This window comes from Cotesia typhae, unplaced genomic scaffold, assembly GCF_013202065.1.
Source record: "Cotesia typhae breed Kobodo isofemale line unplaced genomic scaffold, CoteBio_Ctyphae scaffold_13, whole genome shotgun sequence".
NCBI classification, from domain to species: Eukaryota; Metazoa; Arthropoda; class Insecta; order Hymenoptera; family Braconidae; genus Cotesia; species Cotesia typhae.
In genome coordinates, this window is record NW_027423774.1 from 9,466,680 (window position 1) to 9,492,892 (window position 26,213).

Here is a 26,213-nt window from a genome sequence, read left to right on the forward strand (position 1 = left end):
TATTATTATTATTTATTTATTTATTTATTTCATATTGTTACTATTATCATTATTATTATTATTATTACTAGTATAATTTGTATTATTTGTATTTGTGTTATTATTATTATTATTGCAATTTTTTGCACTCCAATTTTATTCATAAATATTTTTTTTTTCACACTACTGTTAAACCACTGTTAAATTATTTATTGCACAATTATTTCTAAATTCTGTAAATAAATGATATATATTTTATTTCACAATTAGTAAAATCATTTATTGGAGTATAATATTCCTCGAGCAATAGAGCACTTATTAGCTGCATTATGAATGTAAAACATATACGTTCACTATGAGCCCTGTAATGCTATGAAAATTATTTAAGGCAAAAATGCCCATGTATGCGCCATCTATTAGATTAATGCTACATCAATTAGAACGGCCTGTTTTATCTATTTTTTTAGCAATAAGCTTAGTCGCTAGTAGGTAGCACTGCTTAACATTTTTAACCATCATAAACGCCCCTTTATGATTCTCTATAGGATATCTTTAGTACAGCAGGTTCACCAACCTTACAATTCAAAAGTTCCTTATACCTTCTGCATTTTGTCCCTCCCTCCTCCAAACTATTATGCAAATAACAAAACACCAACCGACATCATCACAGTTGAATACATGAGTCGATTATATTCCGTAATACTTCTATTTCAATAAATTTAATTAGCAATATTGCCATAAATACAATATTGGAGCTAATTGGAGCTAACGTACATACACCGTTGGATCTCCACCCCTTAAGGGGTCAAGAGCCGCTTAACAGTTTCACGCGTCTGCGCTTGCGCCGAACTAACTAAAAAAAAAAACAAAAAAAACTGAAAATATTGTTAAGAAAAAATTAAATTAAAATAGAAAAATGATTGAACAAACAATCAAATTAATCGAACAAACAATAAAAAAAATTAATCTATCGTTTAAAAAAAAAAAAAATTCAAATTCGAGCTATAAAACGCTAACTTGACAAAAAAAATTTGTTTAATTTTTTATAAATAAACAATAACCGAACAAATAAATATTTTTAACGAACAAGTAAGAACAAACGACGAACAAACGATTTGCATAGATCCGATTAATTAAAATTAATTTTTTGACACTAGGTTTATACAGGGCCTTAAAGGTCTCGCTTTCATTGTGATTTTTTTAGTCGCATTCAGGTGTCACTATCTGTCGATAGAGCGCTAATTTCAGATATCTAAATAAAAAAATTTTTTGAAATCATAAACCCTCAAGTTATTGACATATTTCAAATTTACAGTCGTCAGATAAATATTTCGAAGACTACTTAATTAAAAATCAAAATGTTCACTGATTTGAGACTAACTTTCGAATTATAGTCTAAATTATTATTAAGTTAATAATTTAAGATAAAAATATTTTTGATTCATGAATCTGTTTATAACTTTATTGAAAAATATTTTAGATTGTTCTTAACTTTATAATATTAGTAATTTACTCTTGGTAATTTTAATTAAACAATCAAATATAAAGGCTCAATGGTTGACTTTAATTTAACTGAACTTGGATTAATAGACGTTACAAGTTTGAATAATACATCTTAACATTGTAGAAAATGACAAATAATTATTTCTACTTATAGGAAAATAATGAATATTTCTTCTTGTCAACATATCAACAAATTTTTGATGTGTTTCTATGAAATTTAGATTGCCCTCATTAAATAAAAAGAAGTAGAAAGAATTCAAAATGATTCGATTTTTAATCATTTTGAATACTTCCTAATCCTTCAAATCTTTTTTAATACCATCTCTTATGGGCATTTAACATGTGAGATCATTTTTAATTCTTTTTTTTAACAAGGGTGATTTATGTGTTTAAAAAATGGTTTTATCAAGTTTCAACAGTTGTTCTAGAAAAGATTTATGTTCGAAAAAAATAAAGTCAATGAAAATCTTTTCATATTATATTTATATTATTACATTAAAAAGTATTATCAAACATTTTACTTTTAATATCTATCACTGGTGAGGATAAGAATCATAAATTTATTAACGTTTAGAATTGTAGTGATTCTCATACCATAAATTTGAATGAACACTCAAACTAGATTTATAGAGAGATGTGAAAGTTACGTTAAACTCGTATAATTCGCAAGGCATGGCTTGTAGTATTGTTTGATTTACTGGCAGTCTGAATGTAGAAAAATAATATATGTATCACGCATCAAAGTTAAAGGTTAAAATTACCGTGAAATATATTTTTTGGTGTTTAATATATATTTCAAAAAATTATAGTTATTTAAGTATGAATGGTCAAATAATTGATGATATTTAACTATAATTTGTTCTAAAAAGACAAATTTCAATTTTATGCATTTATTATTCAGTGTACATTTCCTTTCCTGAGAAATATTATATAATTAAGCAGAAATGTATCACACCAGTCGGATTTATTATGTACAATCCTTATTCAAAAACTTGAATTGAAAAACTTAATATTGAAATATCATTTCAAATTTTAACAACAGTGAAAAATATGAAAGAGGAGATGTCAGCTCGGGTTAACAACGGAATACCATTCAGAAAACGATTTATTGTTGTATTAATGGTCATACTGACTTCATACATTATTTTAAATATTATTTCATTTCCTGATATTACGAAAGAAATCATTTTACAGAATGAAATAGCTGAACTGCAAGTTAAATTAGAAACTCTACAAAATAAGCACGTATCAACACAAGAGGAAATCAATTCATTGACTCATCACTTACTTTCACTCAGTAAAAATGCCCAGACTTGGCCAAATTTTCGATTTCTCTTCAATAATGAGATTTTAAATACGACAGCGGTAAAACTACCAACAGTTCATAATTTTTTACCTCATTTTCTGAATGATCCAAATAGTTTAAGGCCAGCTTTTCTCCAAAGCAAAGGAAGATCAGGAATTAACATGATTCTTGGGATTCCCACTGTAAAAAGAGATGTTCAAAATTACTTGTTAGCAACGTTAAAAAATTTAGTCGAATCTATGGATTCTAATGAAGCAGAAGACACATTGATAATTGTGCTCGTAGCTGAAACAGACATTGATTACGTGTCTTATGTGGCTCAACAAATCGCAAGTCAATTCTCAGAAGAATTGAATAGTGGACTTATTGAAATAATATCACCATCTCCTTCATATTATCCTGACTTTTCTGAAGTAAAAGATACTCTTGGCGATACACATCAACGAGTGGTTTGGAGATCGAAACAAAATCTAGATTTTGCTTTTTTAATGTCATACGCCCACACTAAAGGAACTTTTTACATCCAATTAGAAGATGATATACTAGCGAAAAAAAACTTCATTACAATAATGAAATCATATGCATTGAAAAAAATTAATCTCAAAGAAAATTGGTTTATTCTTGATTTCTGTCAATTAGGATTTATCGGTAGAATCATATAATTGAAATAGAAAATTGATAGACTGTTTTTAATTCCTTTTTTTTTTCTTTTCAGGTAAACTTTTCAAATGTGTGGATTTACCCTGGCTAATTCAATTTTTCCTCATGTTCTACAGTGACAAGCCGGTAGATTGGTTATTAGACCATTTGATATCTACAAAAATCTGTAGCTTAGATAGAGACAGCGTAAGTATAACTATTTATATATTCAATTAACTATTCAATTATAGGTTTAGGAAGATTTATTTTAAAATGTAGAAAAATTGTAAAATAGCCAAAGCAGAATTATGGTTACATTATAAGCCTTCCTTATTTCAACACATAGGCATCCACTCTTCTCTAAAAGGAAAAATGCAAAAACTGAAGGTAAAAGTTTTACTTGACATTATCTAAACAAATTACTAATAAATAATTGGAATTTTGTACATCGTCATTTCAGGATAAACAGTTTGGTAAAGTTACACTTTTTTACGCACATAATAATCCTAGGGCAATCGTTGAATCGGAGATCAAAGTCTACAAGCAATACACATTAGATAAAGCATACCGAGGTGAATCATTTTTTTGGGGTCTCTTGCCTCAAATAGGAGATCACATAAAATTTAAATTTTCACGTTCTATATTCATAAAAAAGTAAGTGGTAATAAATACTGTACTTTTGAAACCATATACAATACGGATACAGTCTTCAAATAAAAAAATTGGTAAAACGTTTGACCCTATAGGCCATCTATACAATTTCCCGCTAATTTTAAATACAAACCTCTAAAATTGACCTATTGTGACATTTTTGAGCTCTTCTAACAAACATCGTTTTACAAATATTTTGAGCTCTTCAAACTCTAGGATAGAAATTTTATACGCTCTTGAGCTCTTCCAGCTTTCTCAATAGAAGACTATGAAAATATTTAAACTGCAATAACGTTCGATCGAATCAACCAATTTTGATTGGCTTGGCGGCAACTATCGAGGTTCTTTAAGAGTAATAAAAAAATTCTTATAAACAAAAAGAATGATGAGACTATACATTTTAAATATATGTGAAAGAAACAATTTTTGGAATATTTTTGGAACACAACATATCTCGAACGAATTGACAAATTTTGATGTGGTTTCCGACAATTGACGCAGTTATTTGAGTGCAAAAAGATAATCCTTTACTCGTTTTGAAAATTGTATCTGAGATTACTTAAAAACTTAAGAAGTATCGAAAAAAAAAAATTGTTTTTCTGCTTTAAGTAGATCTGAACCATTCTTTTGATGAACGGAGATGTGAGGATTTTAAAATTCTCGTATGTATGTATCTACTTATCTGAGCGTTAATCAAAACTAAATTTACAGACTGTAGAGAACATAAAATATACACAGATCACCGTATATCTACGTAGATAACTACAAACCAGAGTTTTAGTGTGTTGATATTTTTTTTTGCCCTCCGGGCAGAAAGTGGCAACTTTCGTCCCGCTGCGCTAAACAAAGTTGCCGCTTTCTGCCTTCGTCGGACAAAAAAATAGTATACACTTCACGGGAAGTAAATAAGAAAGCCTCAGATCACATGTAATTGTTGGCCGAGGCGAAGCCGAGACAGTTCTTACTTTACTTCCCTAGGTGTGTAATATACTATTGTACATCTACGTAAAGTAAATAACCCCTCTACGGAACGAGTTTCCTTTATCAGCTACTTACCATAAAATTTGCATTAGTGTTCTCAGTTGGACATGTATACATATTAGGGTGGGCCAAAAAAGTGATTATTTTTTTTTCGTTTAGTCATAGTGAGAATATTGTTTGAGATCACGGAAAAAAAATTCTGATTTAACTTGAGCTTTTAATATTAATATTAAGAGGTGTCTGTTTGCAATTTTTTATTTCTCATTTTAATAACAGAAAAAAAATTTTTTTGTGTTTAAAATTTTATTACTCAGCATCTAATTCACAGATCGCAAAAAACGATACTTATTCTTTTAGGGCATTGGACGATCAACAAAAAAGGTCTCCTATGATTTTTCGCTTATTTCTCTCGACTTAAAGTTATTTAATGTTTTTTTTTTTTTTTTTTTTTTTTTTTTTTTTTTTTTGTTTAAAATCGCATAAACTACTAAAGTCATGAGCTACTACGGTAGGGGGTAAACTTTTGAGGTTGGAACTCGTTTTATTTTTTGGACTGAGCAGAATAATACACGTAAATATTGAAAATATTCATTGGTATATGCTGGGATCGAACTCAGTCCAATGCTTTGGTAAGCAAAGGCCGGATCCGATAGCCTACTGCGCGCTTTTATTTAATGTTAAAGTTTAATATTGAGTAGTTTATTGGTAATTTCACAATGTTTTTAATTTTGACGTTAAAATTATCGTTTCAAAATAAAAAAAATATTTTACTTTATGAAGTATACATTACATTTTCTGAAAAAATGTCGAATATTTTTTGTAATTATTTATTGCAAATAATAAACATTTCTTTACGCTTGAATTAGGGAAGGGTGGGGCACGACGGCCCTCTTAAGTCAGTTATTTCTTGGTGAGGTTTTCAACCATCGATTTTGTTCATTTTCTGTCAATTTCAAATAAATCAGTCGAAATTTTGCAGAAAATCAAAAAAAATTTTTTTTCTGGGACAAGACGGCTTCCTCTCTAAAAAAAGCATAGAAAAAAAATTTTTTTTTTAGAAATATTATTGAATTATCTCGATGTGATCTCTGTTAATTAGTTTTAAATAGATTAGTCTAGTCAAGAAGTGAGTTTTCTGCGAAAAATCGTTAGACCAGTCTTAAAAATATGGCGATTAGTACATTCGATTCAGAATTTAATTCTGAGAAACGAGTAATTTTTAATTTATCCGCTATTAAAAATTCCATTTGTTATAAACAAAAAACGAAATGGAAAAAAGGTAGTCTCCATTTTGTTGCTATTACTTCAAAAATATAAAAGATATCTGAAATTTGAAAAAGGATCCTAAAAGAGAAGAAAATCTTAGTAAAATAAGTCTCGACTCCCAGTGTTGTAGCTCCATTATTTATAATTTTAATTTAAAGTTGAAATTTGGGCTTCGCGCGGCCGTTTCGGAGCCTAGGCGTCCCCGCCAAGCAAGGTATGCAACACAAAATAATTTTTTTAGTACATTAAATATTAATTTAAAAATCTGAATAAATTATAATGTTATCTAGACACTTGAAGGAATATAATCCCGCAGAAAAAAATTTTTTAGCTTAATTTTTGTTTAAGTTATTCAATCGTTAATTAACAAATTTTTTAGAGACTTGAGTTTTAATAAAATCTTGTATAAAAGTTTACAAATTGTGTCTATAAATTTTATTTCTTTTAGGAGCTCTTGTTATATAAATAATAGACAAGATTCCGTTCTAAAAGTTTATAAAAGTTTTTTCATTTGTTTATAATGATTTTTCAAAGCGACCAAAAATTGAAATATCCGGCTAATGTTATAAAAAAATTTTTTTTTCCCAAATCTTTAATTTTGGTTGTTTTCGTATTCATATATTGCGTTTGGTAGCTTGGCTAAAAATTTTTTAACATTAATTGTTTAAAAATTTTTTATAAACAAATAGACAAATTGAATATTTTTGAAAAACTTTTTTTGTCATTTTATTGTCTTAGTAAAATAACGATTTTCAAAAAAAAATTTTTCTTAAATAAATTTTTTAATTGTTTTTTTCATTTATCCACCATTTAAATTGTTTATTAAGAAATCATTTTTTTTTAATCATCATTTACAATTCTCAATTTAAGTATGAAAAAAAAATTTTTTTTATTTGAATCTTCATTGTTTATTTTATAAACAATTTGTTATAAACAAATTTCCACTTTCATGGTATTTTTTTTCCGTAGCTTTAAAAAATTACAAATACAGCCCTGTGCATAAAAGTTGTAAAAATAATTTTTCTCTATTTTTTATTGAATTTTGAAATACTTTACCCCATCAAAGTCGAAAAGGTCAACTATTTTATCAACTTATAAATTGTCATAACTTCTAAACTATTGATGATACGGTATTAGAAATTCGAAACGATCTTTTAGACAATTTATTGATTTATATAATAAATTTTTTACATGCTCGATATCTATTATGGTTCAATTTTTATAAACATTTGTTTATAAAAAAATGCATTACTTGAATTTTTAGATAATTATATCTTTTAAACTATTGAAATTACGGCTTTTATGATTTAGGACAATTTCATAGAATAATTATTGGATTACTTAAAAATAATTTTTTTATATTTTTAATTCCATTTGTTAATAATTTTTTTTTATTTATTCAAATTATTACACGGTTAAGGGTTCATTTTTTGGATTTTATTGTCCACATATTCCTACCTAACGCCAATAATTTATGTTGTTCTTGCTGTTTCTTTTCAGTTTTGGAATTTTTAATTAATTACTTTACGTTTGTCAAAGCAGAAACTCAATGTACCTGAAGTTCTGAACGTTTTTTTTTTGAACGAAAATCAAAAAAAAAATTTTTTTGCTTTTGAGACTGAAAATGATTTTTCAGTTTCAAAATAAGTCAAAGAGCCCGGAAAATAGTATATTGGATTCTCAAAATACCAAAACTACCCCTTCAGCCACCCCTAAGACTTAGACATTTAAAAAAAAAATTCAACAAAAATAGTTCAACGGGTCGTTTGAAGCTGCGATTTTTTCTAAACACTCCTTTTACACTCCCACAGACTACAAAAAATAATCAAGACAATAACTCCCCCGGAACTACCCTTCGAGCCACCCCAAAGACTTAGAAATTTTTTGAAAAATTCAAAAAAAATAGTTCAAAGCGTCGTTTGAAGCTGCGACTCCTTCTCAACACTCCTTTTACACCCCCACAGAATATAAAAAATAATCAAGGCAATAACTCCCCCGGAACTACTCTTCGACCCACCCCAAAGACTTAAGAATTTGGAAAAAAATGATTTAAAAATAGTTTGAAAGGTCGTTTCAAGCTACTATTTTTTGAACTACGCGGACAACTATTTTACGTCATTAGACAAAAATTATTAGACTCTTAACTTTCCTGGAAGCGACCGATTTGCAACTATTAGCTGGTTTACTAACGTTGGTTTCTTCTACTGAAGATTTAGTTAACTATTAGCTGGTTTACTAACGTTGGTTTCTTCTACTGAAGATTTAGTTAATATGTGATGGTGTTAGCCGAGCCAAAGAATTTAGAAGTTTGCAAATTACAAGACTCTTGCGCTTTATATTCATGCAATTTTATTTAATCCTTTTGCATTTCTCGTTCTGTAGTTCTTTGGTCGTTGCCCAGGACACGCCACGTGGAGGCCACCATATTTTTAATAAAGGATATTAGTATTTATTTTGTTCGTTCGATATGCATCGATCGAACATTACTTGTCATTCTAATATCCTTTATCAAGTGTCCCACCCTACTTTTTTTTTTAATCTATTATCGATCTATATTTATTCCGACTCTTTTCTCGGAAATATATCCGAATACTATTTTTAGTTATGTTAAAAAATTGACTTAATGGAAAATTTTGAACGATTTTGTTATCCAAGATTAAAATTTCCTAACGATTTTAGATTTTTTTTAGGTACTACTTGTTTCTACGTAAGGTAAGTGCTCAATGGTTTTATAACTTTGTTATAGTGTTATATTCATGTTTTTTTTCCCAATCTTGGTTATTTTTCAGCTGACCGAAGAAAACATAGTATATTTGCGTAATTACATTGCGTATCATTGTTAATGATTTAAATTTCATCGTTACGTTTATTCCTAAATATTAAAATAAATTATATCAAGAAAAATACACTCTTAGTCGCATTACTGCTGACCGAATTATCAATCAGGTATATCTTTACCCTGATAAAAAAAAAGTATCGAGATATAGAAAAAAGTATTGAAAAGTATCAGTTTTCTAGTCATTCCAATACTTTTCATTACTTTTTTCTTTGTCTCAATATTTTTATATTCAGGGTGATTATTTTTTTTTTAACAGAAAAATTGTGCTATAATTTCTTATTCTTAATACATATGAAACTTGTATTCTTGGTCGCATTATTGCTGACCGAATTCTGAACTTATAGTATTTCTGCAATTTATTTAAATTGACTTTAAAGAAAGATCAAACTGTTAGTTTTTTTCAATCTTTGTACTACATAAAAATTATTGGACGGATAACTTATTCTTGGTCGCATTACTGCTGACCGAATTATCAATTAGGTCTGTTTATACTTAATATTTTTTTTTTTGAATAGTTATGTTATGTTTTATTACTAATATCGACGGAAAGAGTATTCTTGGTCGCATCAGTGCTAACCGAATTATAGATTAAAATTTCCTGCAGACAACTTATTTATTCTTCAGTGTAGATAAATAGAATAATTATGATTATTATTTTAATACGTTTACTATCTCATAATTATGATAATACGATTATTTCATAATTTTATTACTAAATTTACCGTATTGATCTATAAAGGGAACTAATTATTATTCTTAATTAATCTTTTTTCTAATGTTTTCGAAACTAAATTCTTGACACAAATTAAGAATTGTGTTTAAAATCTTTTATGTATCGTTCACATAAGAAACAACTTAAACTATCGTCTGCTATACTTTTCTCAACCTGAAGTTTTTCTACTGCGTCTGTGCATTTATTTCTCAAATATCTTTTTACATATTTTTGATGAATAACACGATGGCACAATCTACATGTGATTTCTCGTTGCTTATTTTTTTCATTAATGCGTGCTAAACAGTATAAACATTTGTTTGTTACACATTCGGAATTTTTTAAAATCTCCTCTGCTATATGTAATCGATATTTTTCCGGATCAAATTCCTGTTCAAAGTTTTCGTTTTTAAGTATGCATTCCATGTAATATGTCACATATGCCCCGCAACTTGCATCATCATTCTGGTATGGTCGATTCTTAAGCGATGATGTGATTGCCCACTGCACATTTTCTAATTTTTTCATGCTGGAATTTTTTTGGCAATGCTTGAAATAATCTGTCAGTTTTTCCTGAACACGCTCCATTTTTTCACCAGTATGTTCATATGGATCTAACAGCTCTAAACTCTCATTTTTTGTATCGATTACAAGTAATCTCCAGTGATTGAAAAATACGTATGGCATCAAAATTAAATTACCTAAATTAACTGATGGACTCAATATTTTCATCTGTTTATTCCATCGACTCTCTTCTATTCTACCTAAAATCGAACCGCCCATATCAGTTGGCAAATATGTGATATTGTCATTATCTTTCATCAGGTTTGCAATGTAGACATCTATTGCTTGTCCATCTATCCAACCTTTGTTGTCGATTACTGAGTGCATCATCTTCAAATTAATATCATACGTTTTAAATATTGCAACTTGTTCTTTGGCAAATTCGAAGTGACCGATGTTTATATTCTCAGTCTCGTGGTTTTTGTAGTAATTAACATCACCAATGAGACCGTTTTTCATTACTTCAATTTGTGTATTTTTTACTTTTTCACACAAATTGTCGACACTCTCTTTTGCAATGACTTCGTTGTTGTCAAAATTGTTAGTTTCAGTGTTATCGTTATTTTCACGACTACTTTCAAGATTTTCAACATTATTCGTTTTATCTGATAAATTTAGCATTTTCGTATTCGAAAATCTTTTTTGGGCATTGTAAGGTTCGATCTAGTGAATTTTCACAATGTTCAGAATCAGAGGAGTTTATCATTACTTGCTTAGATCCAATAATTTTTTTCTCTGCTCCAGTGGTATGAAGCCCTCTCCTTTCCTGTTATTAGTTGTTTTCTTCGTAGAATCACTAACATTTCCTTCACTACTACTTTCATCATATGATGGAAGTAGTGTTTGTCTAACATTAGAATATTTCTTGTGGCTTTGTTGTGTAATATTTTTTTCTTTTTCAAGAATTTCAGAATCAGATGATTCTACTGATTCGCTATCTGGATCATGAGGTTTACTTTTTTTCGTGACTTTTTTTGTCTTTTTACATTTATTTGTTTTTGTTTTTGATGTTGTTTTCTGTCTGCCATTTGCTTCTTTGGTAATTGTTCTACTTTCATCAGTAGTCTTATTTCGTTTCATTGGGATTAAGTCTTTTCCTTCCCCGTAAGTTATATTTCTCCTTTTTCTTTGTTGTTTTTTAATATCTGATGCTTTTCGGCCCCACGGTGCATGCACTAACGGATTAGACGCAGGTTCAGGATCCATTAATATTTCACTGATTTCGATTTCGGGATTTTCTTCTCTTAGTGATAGTCGATTTTCATTTACTCGGAATTTAACATTCTCTATTAAAATTTTACATAAATTTGTTACCGTCCATTTATTAAAACCTTTTAATATCGAGTGGTCATATTCGTATATGTAATCATTTACAAACCTGTTTACACCCAACGACATATTTAATTTTGATGGACCTTTTAAGATTTTTGTAACAAATGGTAACCATGGAACAAAATGTTTCATTAAATATTCACCCACATCAGGTGCATACAAATGATTACTTACTTCGTCGATTTGTTCTTCTTCATTATTTACAGCTGTTTTTCTTGCGATCCAATTTGGATTTATTTTTTTGTGAAAAGGAGATTTTAATTCATTTGGACAATCACTTTCGTATTTATTTAATATTCTCATGTTGTTTCTGAGTTCTTTCCCACCGACTGATAATTCACTAGCTCTTGCTACAATCTCTTCAATCATTAATTTGTTTTCCTTTATTTGGTTCTCAATTATTATTACGCTTTGTCCTATCTTTTCTTCACTTTTGTACAGCATTATTTTGAATAAATCATTGATGATTGCTTCAATTTCTTCCAAATCTCGACACAGAGTTAACAGGGTTATACTTTGTAAGTAAAAAACGTGTGCCTTTGCGTTAAGAGAATATCGATCTAAGTCCACTGATATCTTTCTCATAACTGAATCACTACAACACATGATTATTGACATATTTGGTAAAGGATCTTCATGTGTTATATATTTATATACATCCTCTACATATTTTATGACAGATTGTTTATTCCATGCCTCCACTATACTCTGTATCAATTGCCATTTCCAATCAATAATCAATGCATTAAAATAGGGCCATCTACGTTTCTCTTCAAACACAAATGTCTTAAATTCTATCCAGAATTGACACAAAGACTTTTCTCGATTATCCATAGTAACCAATTCTGCGATAGTCATTTTTGCTTTTATACCTTCATACAGCAAGGCGTAATAAAAAATATCACCAATTCCTAAGAATTGTGGAATGACGCAACCAGCCAACGTTGCACATACGTACAGAACTACAGGCAGAGAAGATGCATCAACAATGTCTAGTTGATTTTTATTATACATATTTATCCTCAATGGCAACCCAATACTTGGCATTGGAGAATCGCTTTGCTTACCTAAATTTACGTACAATTCGACTATGTCATGATATTCCGTACAATACTCGTCTGATTTTTGTTGTTGTTTGTCTTCTGAGCGAATTTTATAATAAACATTCATGTCTTTTACTTCTCCTGTATTTCCTCTCCAATACATATCTTCATTGGTTGTTTCGATATCTTTATAATAAACATCTCGAACTGAAGATATTTTCAAAGTTTCTTTCATTGCTGCTCGCTTATCTCCTCTTGTGAGAATTTTCGATTTTTTGTTTGAGAGCAATAAAGAGATATTTCTTTATCACACGAACAGTGAATGTCATAAAAGCGATTGTCATTTATCAGCCTAAGAAATATATCATATCTATAATTCGCATCATGAGCCTTGTTTTTACAAAATCCATATAATACCCAGTGGTTTCCTTTATTCTCCCGAAATGTTCCCTGCAAAAAGAGAGGGCAGTCACATTTCCACGTAAACATGAGTCTTGTGATTTCTTTTCTTGTTAGATTTCGATCTATCTTTTCTGTTTCAATGCTTTTTGCATCCACCAAACTTTGTCCAATTTTTATTTTATATTCTCTTTTAATATTATTCTTAGACTTTGAATTAATTTTTCGTTTGGGGTTTGGTTTTATCCTTTTATTCGACCCAGATTGATTTTTAGTTTCGGAATCTACTCCACTATTATCTTCCGATGATTGAGGTGACTCTTCCGCAGATGATTCCACTTTTGAATGGTTATCGCTGCTTGACAAATTTTCCGTGCGTTTTGGAGAATTGCATATCATAGTGCACGATATCAATTTAACGTTACTGAAGTTAATTCTAATGAGTATGAGATTCAGTGCTTCAGCAGTGAAAAGTTTGTCAATAAATGTGAGCTTTCCTTTGAAATCGATGATTCAAATTCGACATTAGGTGAAAAACTAAATGTGTTTTATGGTGATTCAAAATTGTATCCAAAATATAGTATTATTTCGGAAGAAATAGACGAAAAGAAAACGTCTAGCAAACCAAATGTACCATCGGATATCACTGATTTGACACAGTTATGGCTAAAAGAGCGTTCAGAACCAGATCCTTTTTTTCAGTATTTCTCTGTACCCTTATATGTATTGATGTTTTCCAAGAGTCAGCTGAACGTGATAGATCACTCTCGATCTGCAATTATATTGCATTTAGATGGTACTGGAGCAAATGTAAAGCCTATGAATGAAGTTAAGGAGAAATACATATTTTATTACGCTTTGTTATACCGCGCCAAAGCGAGAACTATACCACTTTTCGAATTAATAACATCTCAACATAACATTCCTTCAATTTCAACAATGTTGCGTGAATACAGACAACTGGTAGAAACGCTTGAGAATAAATGGCCTTTTTTTAACGCTATTATAACAGATTGGAGTTGGGTTTTAATGAATAGCATTTTAGAAGAATGGAATGGAATGTCAATGAATGCGTACTTGGATGTTGCTTATTCCTATTTAATAGATGAGAAAAAAAAGAAACCAGAATCAATGACGATATTATTAAGTTGTTGTGCCCATGTAATGAATCGAGTATCAAGAAAATTAAAAAAAATACCAACGCTGAAAAAGAATAGAGATTTATTTATGGACTGTATGGCGCTTATGATTTTAACTCGATCTATAGATGAAATGGATTCAATTTTTGAAGATTTTATGTCTGCTATTTTAACTAAAGATAAAGAAACTGCAAAAATTTATATAAAACGACTAACAGAAAAGAAAACGGAGAAAGAAGAAATAAATGATATCTTAACATTTTGTGAAAAAGCTGATGATACTGAAGAAAAAGAGTTAAAACTAAATGATTTTATCAAATTGAGCATTAATAAAAAAGACACAGTTTACAGAAATTCTCACTTTTTCGGTCACTACGAGACTATTCTGACGAAAGTTTTTTTGAAGTTTAAGGAAGAAAAAATTCCATTGGAAGAAATAAATAATGTTTATTATTCACCAGAAATAGCAATGTATTTATTAAAAAGTTTAATGGCTTATCGTCCGCTTTGGAGTGGAATGATGTTGGATCTGGTAGATTCTAGTATATCATGTATAATAAATGCTTATGCAGAATCACACATGAAAAGATATAAATATGGATTATTAAAGAATTCACGACAATGGACAGTAGGTGACGTATATCAAATTCTAAAAAAAAGTAGGAATAATTTTGTCAAAGAAGACCGATTCGCAAATGCTCAAACAGCATCAAAAATAAATTCCAACAATTATGAGTTATACCGGACGACAACATTGAATTCATTAGACACCGAAAAATGGGATAGAGCCATAAAAGATGACCAGAAAACAAATATAAAAAAACGAAGAGTCAGTCATATTACAGGAAGGAAATTAAAACGTATTAAAGAAAATTTAGAAAATTCTGATGACGATACGGATAGTAGCTCCTCAGATGGCTCATCACAGACGGATCAAGAAATAGAAAATAAAAAAATAGAAATTAGTAGAAAAAGAAAAAATGAAAAAGTAAAAAAAATAACGAAGAAATCCAAAGCGAAGGAAATCAAAGAATCATCAAATGTCGGTAGCAGTAAAAGTCTTCAGCCAAATCGTAATAGTATAGTAGACACACGTACAATCTAAGAAGTGACAAATAAAATCCAAGAAGTAATGTTAGAAAATAGAACAATCAGTGATGTCACTTACTATATAAATTTAAGATCTGCAAATATTAAGCTCGCATATTACAAACCTAAAATCGAGGAGTTTCAAATATGCAGGGAATATATATTAACTGCACATCAATATAGAGAAACAATTTACTTGAAAGGCACGATCGACGGTGAAGTAATAGACATGTTTACTTTAACGCATATTAATTTTTGGAAAAATCGAAGCTATTTTTAGACAAACGTAGGATGTATAGCTTTAGAAGATAAACGAAAAAGAAAACAGCTTCATTGCGAACAAATTTATGATCTTAACAAAAGTGTTTCAGATGTCATACTGATGCCATATAGATACAAGGCGCATTGGCGTTTATTAGTAATAGATAAAATAGAAAACACTTTAGAATTAATCGATCCTTACACAAATGAGTGTAATGACAATTCATCATTAAAACTAGCAAAAGACAAGGAATGGACAATGAAAAATGAAAGGAATCACCCGTTCATGCAGATATATGATAAATGGAATTCAGCAATATATGTTTGTTATTTTATACGGTGTGTAGGATTGAATATAAATATGGATAGGTCTTTTGATCCAGATGTATTCAGAAAAGACATTGTTGAATCAATAACGAAAAATTCAGAGAATTTGAAAAATAAGTGCATATTTTGCCTAGAAGAAGATGCAGATGAGAAAAATAAAAAAACTTGCACCATATGTAACCGATGGTTACACTTTAAATGCATAAGTTACGACCAAGTGAACTCTGACGACGAAGAAAAGTTGAAAAATGAAGAATTTGATTACGATCCATTTACGAACAAAGAATTAATATACACTGTGCTTAATGATATGAAATATCAATGCCGAGCTTGTAAGAAGTATTTGAACAGCTTTTGTATGAGAAAAACATAGATAACCAAGCAGTAAACAATAGAAAAAAATTTCAGTTATTTCCAAGGTCGAAATAAGCGATTAATTTTTAAACTGAAATAAAATTGTAAGTGGCAATAAGTAGGCCAGTGTAAGAAATTGGATCTTTCATCTTATACAAAAATGTAATTTGTACAGAACTCGATCGGCAATTCAACGACTAAGAATATTGTATTGCACGCCTCATTAGCGAAGCGTTGAGGTTGTGCTCTACTGTCGACATTTCAAAAAAAGCAGTTGTCTTGAAACTGAAATTTATTTTTGTAATTTATATCGCACTTACAGGTTAATATGAACACACTTATATCAAGTCAAATAATTTGTCAGGCACATAAAATATATGTCAATAAAAATTTTTTAGTTTAACATAGTAAATAATAACATTAAACATAATCTTTTCTGGATGTCCGTGTATGGATGAGTGTATGTGGCAGGGAAATTGGTCGAATAAATGATCGTACCGAAATAATTTTTTATTATCTAAAGTAATACACAATGGATTTTCTTAATTAATATGAGCGTTCAATTCACCGTCGTTAAATTATTATTTATAAAAAACTAATATATGTCTGTAGATTTTTTTGTATATATATATATATATATATATATATATATATATATATATATATATATACATTTCATTATAATATTTTTCTTCCTCACCTTAGAGCTTCGGCGCCACTAAACGATAGCAGAATTTTCTGTTTTTTATTATTTTGTTTTTTACATATTATTTTAATCAATTTTGTTGTAAAAAATAAGATTATGAGGCGTGCACTATTGGATTTTCCCAAATTTTGTTATCTACATTACAAAAAAATGAGCTCTCGAAAGAAAATTTTCAAATATAATTCGGTCAGCAGTAATGCGACCAAGAAAACATAATCTGAAATCTAATTTTATATTGGTTAAGATATTGACTACAAGAAATTTATTCATTCGTATAAATATTAAAAAAATTAGCGAAATACTATAAGTTCAGAATTCGGTCAGCAGTAATGCGACCAAGAAACTGGTTTCGTAGGTATTAACAAAAAAAAATTTTAGAACAACTTTTTCGGAGGAAACAAAGGCTAAATAGAGACGAACTTGATGAGTAATTCGGTCAGCAGTAATGCGACTAAGAGTGTATTTTTTTTTATATGATTCATTTTAATATTTAGCAATAAACGTAACGGTAAAGTTTGAATCATGAACAATGATACAAAATGTGATCACGCAAATACACTGTATTTTCTTCGGTTAGCTGAAAAACAACCAATTGGGAAAAAAAAAACAACGATATATAACATTATAACAAAGTTATTAAACCATTGAACACTTACCTTACGTAGAAATAAGTAGTACGAACAAAAAATCTAAAATCGTCAAGAAATTTTAATCTTCGGTAATAAAATCATTCAAAATTTTTCATTAAGTCAATTTTTTAAGATAACTACAAATAGTATTCGAATATATATCCGAGAAAAGAGTCGGAATGAATATAGATCGATAATAGATAAAAAAAAAAATAGGGTGGGACACTTGATAAAGGATATTAGAATGACACGTAATGTTCGATCGACGCATATCGATCTAACAACATAAATACGAATATCCTTTATTAAAAATATGGTGGCCTCCACGTGGCGTGTCTTGGGCAACGACCAAAGAACTACAGAACAAGAAATGCAAAAGGATTAAATAAAATTGCATGAATATAAAGCGCAAGAGTCTTGTAATTTGCAAACTTCTAAATTCTTTGGCTCGGCTAACACCATCACATATTAACTAAATCTTCAGTAGAAGAAACCAACGTTAGTAAACCAGCTAATAGTTAACTAAATCTTCAGTAGAAGAAACCAACGTTAGTAAACCAGCTAATAGTTGCAAATCGGTCGCTTCCAGGAAAGTTAAGAGTCTAATAATTTTTGTCTAATGACGTAAAATAGTTGTCCGCGTAGTTCAAAAAATAGTAGCTTGAAACGACCTTTCAAACTATTTTTAAATCATTTTTTTCCAAATTTTTAAGTCTTTGGGGTGGCTCGATGGGTAGTTCCGGGGGAGTTATTGTCTTGATTATTTTTTGTAGTCTGTGGGGGTGTAAAAGGAGTGTTTAGAAGAAATCACAGCTTCATACGACCCTTTGAACTATTTTTTTTGAATTTTTTTTCAAATTTCTAAGTCTTTCGGGTGGGTCGAAGGGTAGTTCCGGGGGAGTTATTGTCTTGATTATTTTTTGTAGTCTGTGGGGGTGTAAAAGGAGTGTTTAGAACAAATCGCAGCTTCAAACGACCCGTTGAACTATTTTTGTTGAATTTTTTTTTTAAATGTCTAAGTCTTAGGGGTGGCTGAAGTGGTAGTCTTGGTATTTTGAGAATCCAATATACTATTTTCCGGGCTCTTTGACTTATTTTGAAACTGAAAAATCATTTTCAGTCTCAAAAGCAAAAAAATTTTTTTTTTGATTTTCGTTAAAAAAAAACGTTCAGAACTTCAGGTACATGAAACTCAAAACTCAAAAATATAATAAAAGAAATACACTACTGGAAAAAATTAAGGGATCAAAAAAAAATTCCAAATTTTTCGGTAGTTTTCAACAGGCAGTAACTTTGAGAGAAATGGTCGTACAGGAAATAAAAAAAAAGGAATTTGTAGCTCCAAGTGTCTAGTTTTTGGATTAGAACTTCAAAATTTTGTAGCTTCCGCGGTTTCTGAGTAATCGTAGAAAAACCAGCAACAAAAAAATTCTCAAAATTTTTTTAGATTTTTTTTTTGGTCTACGGGCGTGGAAAAAATTTTTTTAGCTTAACCATATCTCAGCAACCAATGATCGCACAGAAAGTTAAAGGTGGGTTTCAAGAACTTGAATGAATTCCCCTTAACGACTGTCCCCTGTTTTTTCGAAAAAAAATTTTTTCTTTCCGTCACATGAATTTGAAAATGCAACAAAAAAAGGGCTTTTAGTGGTTTTTTGGAAAATCAAGCGCTGGATCGAAAATATTGAGGAAACCACTAATGTTAAGTGTGCCTTTTACAGTTCAATATGTCCTCAAAAACCCTACAAAGAATTAAATTAATCCAGCCAGCCGTTTTTTTGTTTCACTTGATCGAATTTTTGAAAAAATTAAAGGATCACGTTTTTTGCTCTGAAAAGCTCATAATTTTTAAAAATGAGAAAAAAAATTGTTTTTTCGAGCTTTTTCCACATTTTTGTTCCAGAAAGTGCTTAAATTGAAAAAAAAAAAAAAATTAAAAAAAAAAATTTTTTTGAAATTTTTTCTCTTGAAAAGTTTAAGAAAACAATTACCGCCGGCATTAGCGTTATCCAAAGCGTACCACGTGGAGGTCGCGCCGTCGGATTTACGCTTCTGTGTGTGTGTGTGTGTGTGTGTGTGTGTGTGTGTGTGTGTGTGTGTGTGTGTGTGTGTGTGTGTGTGTGTGTGTGTGTGTGTGTGTGTGTGTGTGTGTGTGTGTGTGTGTGTGTGTGTGTGTGTGTGTGTGTGTGTGTGTGTGTGTGTGTGTGTGTGTGTGTGTGTGTGTGTGTGTGTGTGTGTGTGTGTGTGTGTGTGTGTGTGTGTACAGCCGATCTCAGATGTTGTCGTCTGCGCAGAACAATGGGCCTTAAAATTTGGTCGATGTAACGTCTAGCTGTCAAATTTTCGCGTACAATTACCAAAGGTGTTCTCCAATTTCGTGAAACGCCGCCCCACACCATAACTGATCCACCGCCGTAGGCAACGACTGGACGGACAAAGTTCTGGTGAAAACGTTCTCCACGACGACGCCAAACGAGAGGACGTCGATCGTTGCCATACAGATTAAAACGAGACTCATCAGTGAATAAAACATTTGTCCATTCCCTCAAGTTCCAATTTCGATGATCGTAAGCATACGCTAAACGAGCTCGACGATGTCTTGCTGTCAACAGGGGTACACGATTAGGATATCGTGCGTGTAACCCAGTTTCACGAAGACGGTTGATGATTGTTCGAGAGCAAATGTTTCGCACTTGATGCCGTCGTCGCTGTTGCTGTTGTTGTTGCTGTTGTCTGCGATTGGGGAAGTTTCGAGCGACAATATTCGCATTGACGAAAGGTTGTCGTCGAACTTCTCTAACAATTGTTCGATCATCGCGGGCATTAGTGACTCGATGGCGACCTTGTCCGGGGCGACGATGATATTGATTCGTCTCTTGGTATCTGGTATAAGCTCGAGATACGACAGATTGACTTACACCCATCCGGATAGCAACTGCATGTTGAGTGTAACCTTCGTCGATAAGAGTCACTAACCGAGCGACTTCCACCTCCGATAAATGTCGTCTAACCATGATTAAGAATCAAAAGTCAGAAATTTTCAATTTTGACCAAAAAATTAAAAAAATTTTTTTAGCGCAGAGGGATTAGTTTTGAAAAAAACTGTTGAATGAAGCGATTTGCTAAGGATTCACAAAAAGAAAAGAAAAAAAAACACCGAAAAGCGTATGAAAAAATCGAAATTCGATTGGGGGTATTAACTTTTTTATTAATTTAATTAAAAGGAGATCAATAGAATCAAGGAATGCAGCGGTGAAAAGGTGATAAAAATCATTGGGCGATGGTTTTTTGAGTTTCCTTAACTTGTTAAAAAAAAAATTTTTCCAAAAAAATTTTTTTTTTTTTTTTTTCGAAAAATTTTTTTTTTTGAAAAATTTTTTTTTGAATTTTTTTTTTTAAATATAAGCACTTTTTGGAACGAAAATGTGGAAAAAGCTCGAAAAAACCATTTTTTCTCATTTTTAAAAATTATGAGCTTTTCAGAGCAAAAAACGTGATCCTTTAATTTTTTCAAAAATTCGATCAAGTGAAACAAAAAAACGGCTGGCTGGATTAATTTGATTCTTTGTAGGGTTTTTGTGGACATATTGAACTGTAAAAGGCACACTTAACATTAGTGGTTTCCTCAATATTTTCGATCCAGCGCTTGATTTTCCAAAAAACCACTAAAAGCCCTTTTTTGTTGCATTTTCAAATTCATGTGACGGAAAGAAAAAATTTTTTTCGAAAAACAATGGACAGTCGTTAAGGGAATTCATTCAAGTTCTTGAAACCCACCTTTAACTTTCTGTGCGATCATTGGTTGCTGAGATATCGATAATCAAAGACAAAAAGATCCTTTTCCATTTGAAGACCGATATCTCAGCGAGGAGTGGACGTATCAGGGTGTTTAAAAAAAGAAATTAAAGCTAAATGAACAAAGTATCCGATCCTTATGGTGGTTAAGCTAAAAAAATTTTTTCCACGCCCGTAGACCAAAAAAAAAAACTAAAAAAATTTTGAGAATTTTTTTGTTGCTGGTTTTTCTACGATCACTCAGAAACCGCAGAGGCTACAAAATTTTGAAGTTCTAATCCAAAAACTAGACACTTGGAGCTACAATTTACTTTTTTTTTATTTCCTGTACGATCATTTCTCTCAAAGTTACGGCCTGTTGAAAACTACCGAAAAATTTGGAATTTTTTTTTGATCCCTTAATTTTTTCCAGTAGTGTATTATTTTTAATTCCTAATTAAAATTAATACTTGTAAAACGGAAAGGAATGTAAAAGGCCCTTTAGGCCATATATTATATGAATAAACTACTACTACTACTAATAAAAGAAATGTAGCCTTGACAGTTGGCAAGTATAGATTTCCTGACTAAAAATGTTTACATGTAATAATCTATTGTGTATGTGAGTATAAATGGGACAAAGAAATCCAAAAAATTAACCCTTAACCGTGTAATAATTTGAATAAATAAAAAAAAAAATAAACAAATGGAATTAAAAATATAAAAAAATTATTTTTAAGTATTCCAATAATTACTCTACAGGGTGATTCAGAATGACCTTCACAGCGGAAAACTATAGATAGAGGAGACGATTCTAAGCATAAAGTTCCTTAGCCGTTTTTCGATATTTTTAATAGTTTTTGAGTTATTCAAAATGTAAATTGACCAATCACAGACAAGCTTTAGGAATTAAAAAAAATAAAAAAGAATAATAAATAAGTTTAGCAACACTGCCACAGCAGACTTCAAGTTAAACGATATTTATTTAATTTGAAAAGTTCGATTTCTCACAGAAAAGAAACAAAACACGCAATTACAACCTAGAACGTATTTGTATATTTTTTTTTATCTTTTCCTTTTCACAGAAAACATTATCGATTCAAGATGATGCAATTATTAAAAATATAACTTCCGGAGAATTGACAAAATACATTACGTATTTTTAAATATATAAACTTCAACCAAGATTAAAAAAAAATTTTAAACTAATAAAATTGTCTTACTGAAATAAAAGCAATTTCAAACAGACAAAAATATAGATGTAGACAATACATAAACTAATTATTGAAAAATCTCTGATTTTGCTTGCTCGGTCTCGCTCAGGACTTCGCTAAGCGCTTGATGTACGTCGTAGCATATTTGAAAAATTCTCACAGGTGTCTTATTACACATCTTGTAAGTGTTTTTTCTCGGCAACTAGCTGAAAAAAAAGTGTCTCTCTCAAAGTCTTTCTAGTGATCTTTCTGAGAATCTTGCTAAAGAACTTTCTGGTGGTCGTGTAAACGCACATACAAATGGTCGTGATAAAGATCTTGCGAAAGGACTTGCTGGTAATCTTCCTTAAAGGGAAAAAGTTACAAGCACCTCTCGATGCAAAGCTACAAGTTTCCTAAATAATTCAGTTAAAAATTAGTATTTTTTTAAATTGACTATCAAATAGTTGGTGGTTTGGTAAAGAGCTGCCTGTCTCGCAAAGGCGCGTAAAAGCTCCAAGTATAACATGAGCACTCGGACGGGGAGCATTCGGATATCGCGCACAGTATTGACAGACAGCTTCGCTGGATGTCTCGCCTGACATCTCGCTGGCTGTCTCGCTAGACATCTCGCCGAACACCCCGCTGGCCGTCTCGTTGGACGTCTCGTTAACCGTAGCTAAAAAGCTTGTAAAATCATATTTCTAAATATTTGTTTCTCGTCAATTTAAAAATAGTATTGTTATTTAGAAATTTTTTTTTAACTCGATTATCGTTTAAAATTTTTTTTCTTTCTCTCGCTCGTAAATTTTTTTAATTTCTCAAAATGACTAACGGTATCGAAGCAATGGACACAACTATGACAGAAAACACGGGAAAAATATAAGCCCTTGAACAGCAAATTCAAGAATTATTAGCAGAGAGAGAGGAAATGAAAAATAATTTTGAGAGAAATTGTCAACAATTAATTAACGAAAGTTTAAGAACTTTTCAAAATAATCTAAACCCACAAATTGCTAACCCTCAAGTTTTTCCAAATAACGGTACCCCAAATTTAAATAAATTTGATTATTTTCTTAAAACCATCCCCGAATTTGACGGAACGACAGTACAAGTAGAATCATTTACAAAAGTATGCACAGACGCAAAAGCTTTTATTCGCGAAGTAGACGAAAAAGTGTTAGTTAGATTATTAATCTCAAAATGTAAGGGCGGACCTTTAGCTAGATTATTAAATGCAGATATAAATACAGTAGAACAATTAATTGCGTTCCTAAATTTAAATTATCGTAGAAGCAAACAAGTATCTGTGTGGCTGAGCGAATTTAACCAATTTAAACAAAAACCGAACGAACGCGTTATGGATTTTTATTTCAGAATAGACGAACATTTAAGAATAACATTAGCAGAAATAGAAGACTCAGCGTGCATAAATAGTAACGAAAAAAGAGTACTAGCATCGGAAATTGCTATTCAGACGTTTTTATCCGGATTATTCCCACAGATAGCAATATACCTGCGTCAAGTAGAATACGTTGACCTTCAGACCGCTGCTAAAGCAGCATCAGACACAGAAAAGAATTTAGAATCGATGAGTAATATAAATAATATGTTTAAAACAATTAACAATACGGACTGTCACGCCATACAAAATAATCAAACTAACAACACAATAAAAAGTCCACAAGATATTAATCAAAATGATCAAACAAATTCAAACGGGACAAATAAATACTGCGATTTTTGTAAGATAAATAATCATAATAGAGAAGAATGCAGATTTTTAAAGAACTCAAAACCTAGAAGTTACGGTAATAACAACAATAATGGTAATTATTACAACAAAAATAATCATAAAAACAATACTAGTTATAACGGTAATTATAACAAAAATGGTGTACCAAATAATAATAATAATAAAAATCAAATCAAATGTAATTACTGTAAGAATTTCGGGCACATAGAAAAGGCTTGTCGTAAAAAGAGCTATGACATAGGTAAACAGGTTGGACTAAAGGCGGCACAAACAAGCCAGGGAAACGGACAAACGTTTCCCCTTCCAGGCACTTCAGGGGAAAACGCGTTGACCCAGCAGTGCCAGAGCCAGAACTAAAAATAAGAATACCCTCAAAAACATATTTTGTAGGCGCAATGTCATCGGATTACAAGCCTACATCCATTATGATCAAATCAAAAGATATAATTTCGAGTTACGGGAAAGTTTTATTAGATACTGGGTGTAATTTAAACTTAATCAAATCTTAATCTCATTTTGTTACAATTTAAACAGAGTTTCAGAAGCTATTACACTCGGTAGAGTACAAATACCCAGACGACTTTCCTTTAGACTATTCAGGTATACTCGGTATGGAATTTTTACGCGAACAAGGCGGCATAATCGATTTAGTTCGAAATACAGTAACATTTACAAAATTAAATAACCTAGAGATCTCATTAACAGAGGAACAATATTTAGTCTTAAAAGCTAGAACTAAAACAGCAATGTTTGTCCGAATAGATAACAATCTTAATGAAGGATACGTGCCTCGTATAGACTTAAGTGACGGTGTTTTTGCTGGTGAAGCAATAATTAGTAATCGTAATGGTATAGCTCATTTGTATGCAATAAATACTCTTAGCGAAGATGTCAAAGTAAAAGTGCCAATAATCTCCTTGTATCCTTTTGAAACAAGTGAAGAAGGTAGCACTTCCTTATCGCAAGATGAAACAGATCAACAAGATAACAAAAGTACCAGGGCTCGGGAAAATCACGTTGATAATGTATTAAGTCTCTTGCGTTTAGAACATCTGAATGACGAAGAGCGTAAAGAAATAAGTTCACTCGTTGAAAAATATGCTGACCTCTTTAGCATTCCGGAAGAAAATTTGCAGGCAACATCCGTAGCTTCACATACCATACCTACTAAAGACGATATTCCAGTAAACACTAGACAATATAGGCATCCTCCTTCACACAGAAAGGAAATCGAAAGACAAATTACTGAACTTCTGTCAATGGATGTTATCGAACCATCTACCTCTCCATACAATTCAGCTTTATTTATCATACCTAAGAAAAAAGACTCTCAAGGCAGAATAAAATACAGACTAGTAATTGACTATCGTAAATTAAACGAGAAAACTATTGGCGATGCATACCCATTACCTCTAATTAATGATATACTTGATCAATTGGGTGGTGCAATTTATTTTTCAATTTTTGACTTAAAATCGGGTTTCTATCAAATGAAAGTAGACGAAAATGATAAACATAAAACTGCATTTACAACTCCTCGTGGTCATTATCACTTTAACAGAATGCCATTTGGACTTAAAAATGCACCAGCAACCTTTCAAAGATTAATGAATTTAGTTTTACGTGGCTTACAAGGCGTAGATTTATTTGTTTACTTAGATGATATAGTTATTTATGCTCGTTCTCTTGAAGAGCACACTTCTAAATTCAAAAGATTAGCAGAACGTTTACGTAAAGCCAACCTAAGTTTTCAACCCGATAAATGCGAATT

General features: G+C 30.7%; 1 protein-coding gene across 6 annotated transcripts in view; it reads left to right on the forward strand.

The window, feature by feature from the left end:
- The first annotated feature begins 2,193 nt into the window (after positions 1 to 2,193).
- Positions 2,194 to 26,213, forward strand: part of Mgat4a (alpha-1,3-mannosyl-glycoprotein 4-beta-N-acetylglucosaminyltransferase a) — a 93,044-nt gene continuing 69,024 nt past the window's right edge. For 3 of the 6 annotated variants that reach the window (XR_012480393.1, XR_012480392.1, XM_074253493.1), the window contains exons 1-4: positions 2,239 to 3,436; positions 3,504 to 3,634; positions 3,707 to 3,814; positions 3,888 to 4,081. Coding sequence is in view for 4 of the 6 variants with exons in the window: in XM_074253493.1 (XP_074109594.1) it covers positions 2,533 to 3,436; positions 3,504 to 3,634; positions 3,707 to 3,814; positions 3,888 to 4,081 (1,337 nt within the window). In the remaining 2 variants the exon portion in view is untranslated. The other 3 variants (XM_074253491.1, XM_074253492.1, XM_074253490.1) reach the window with 3 other exon arrangements.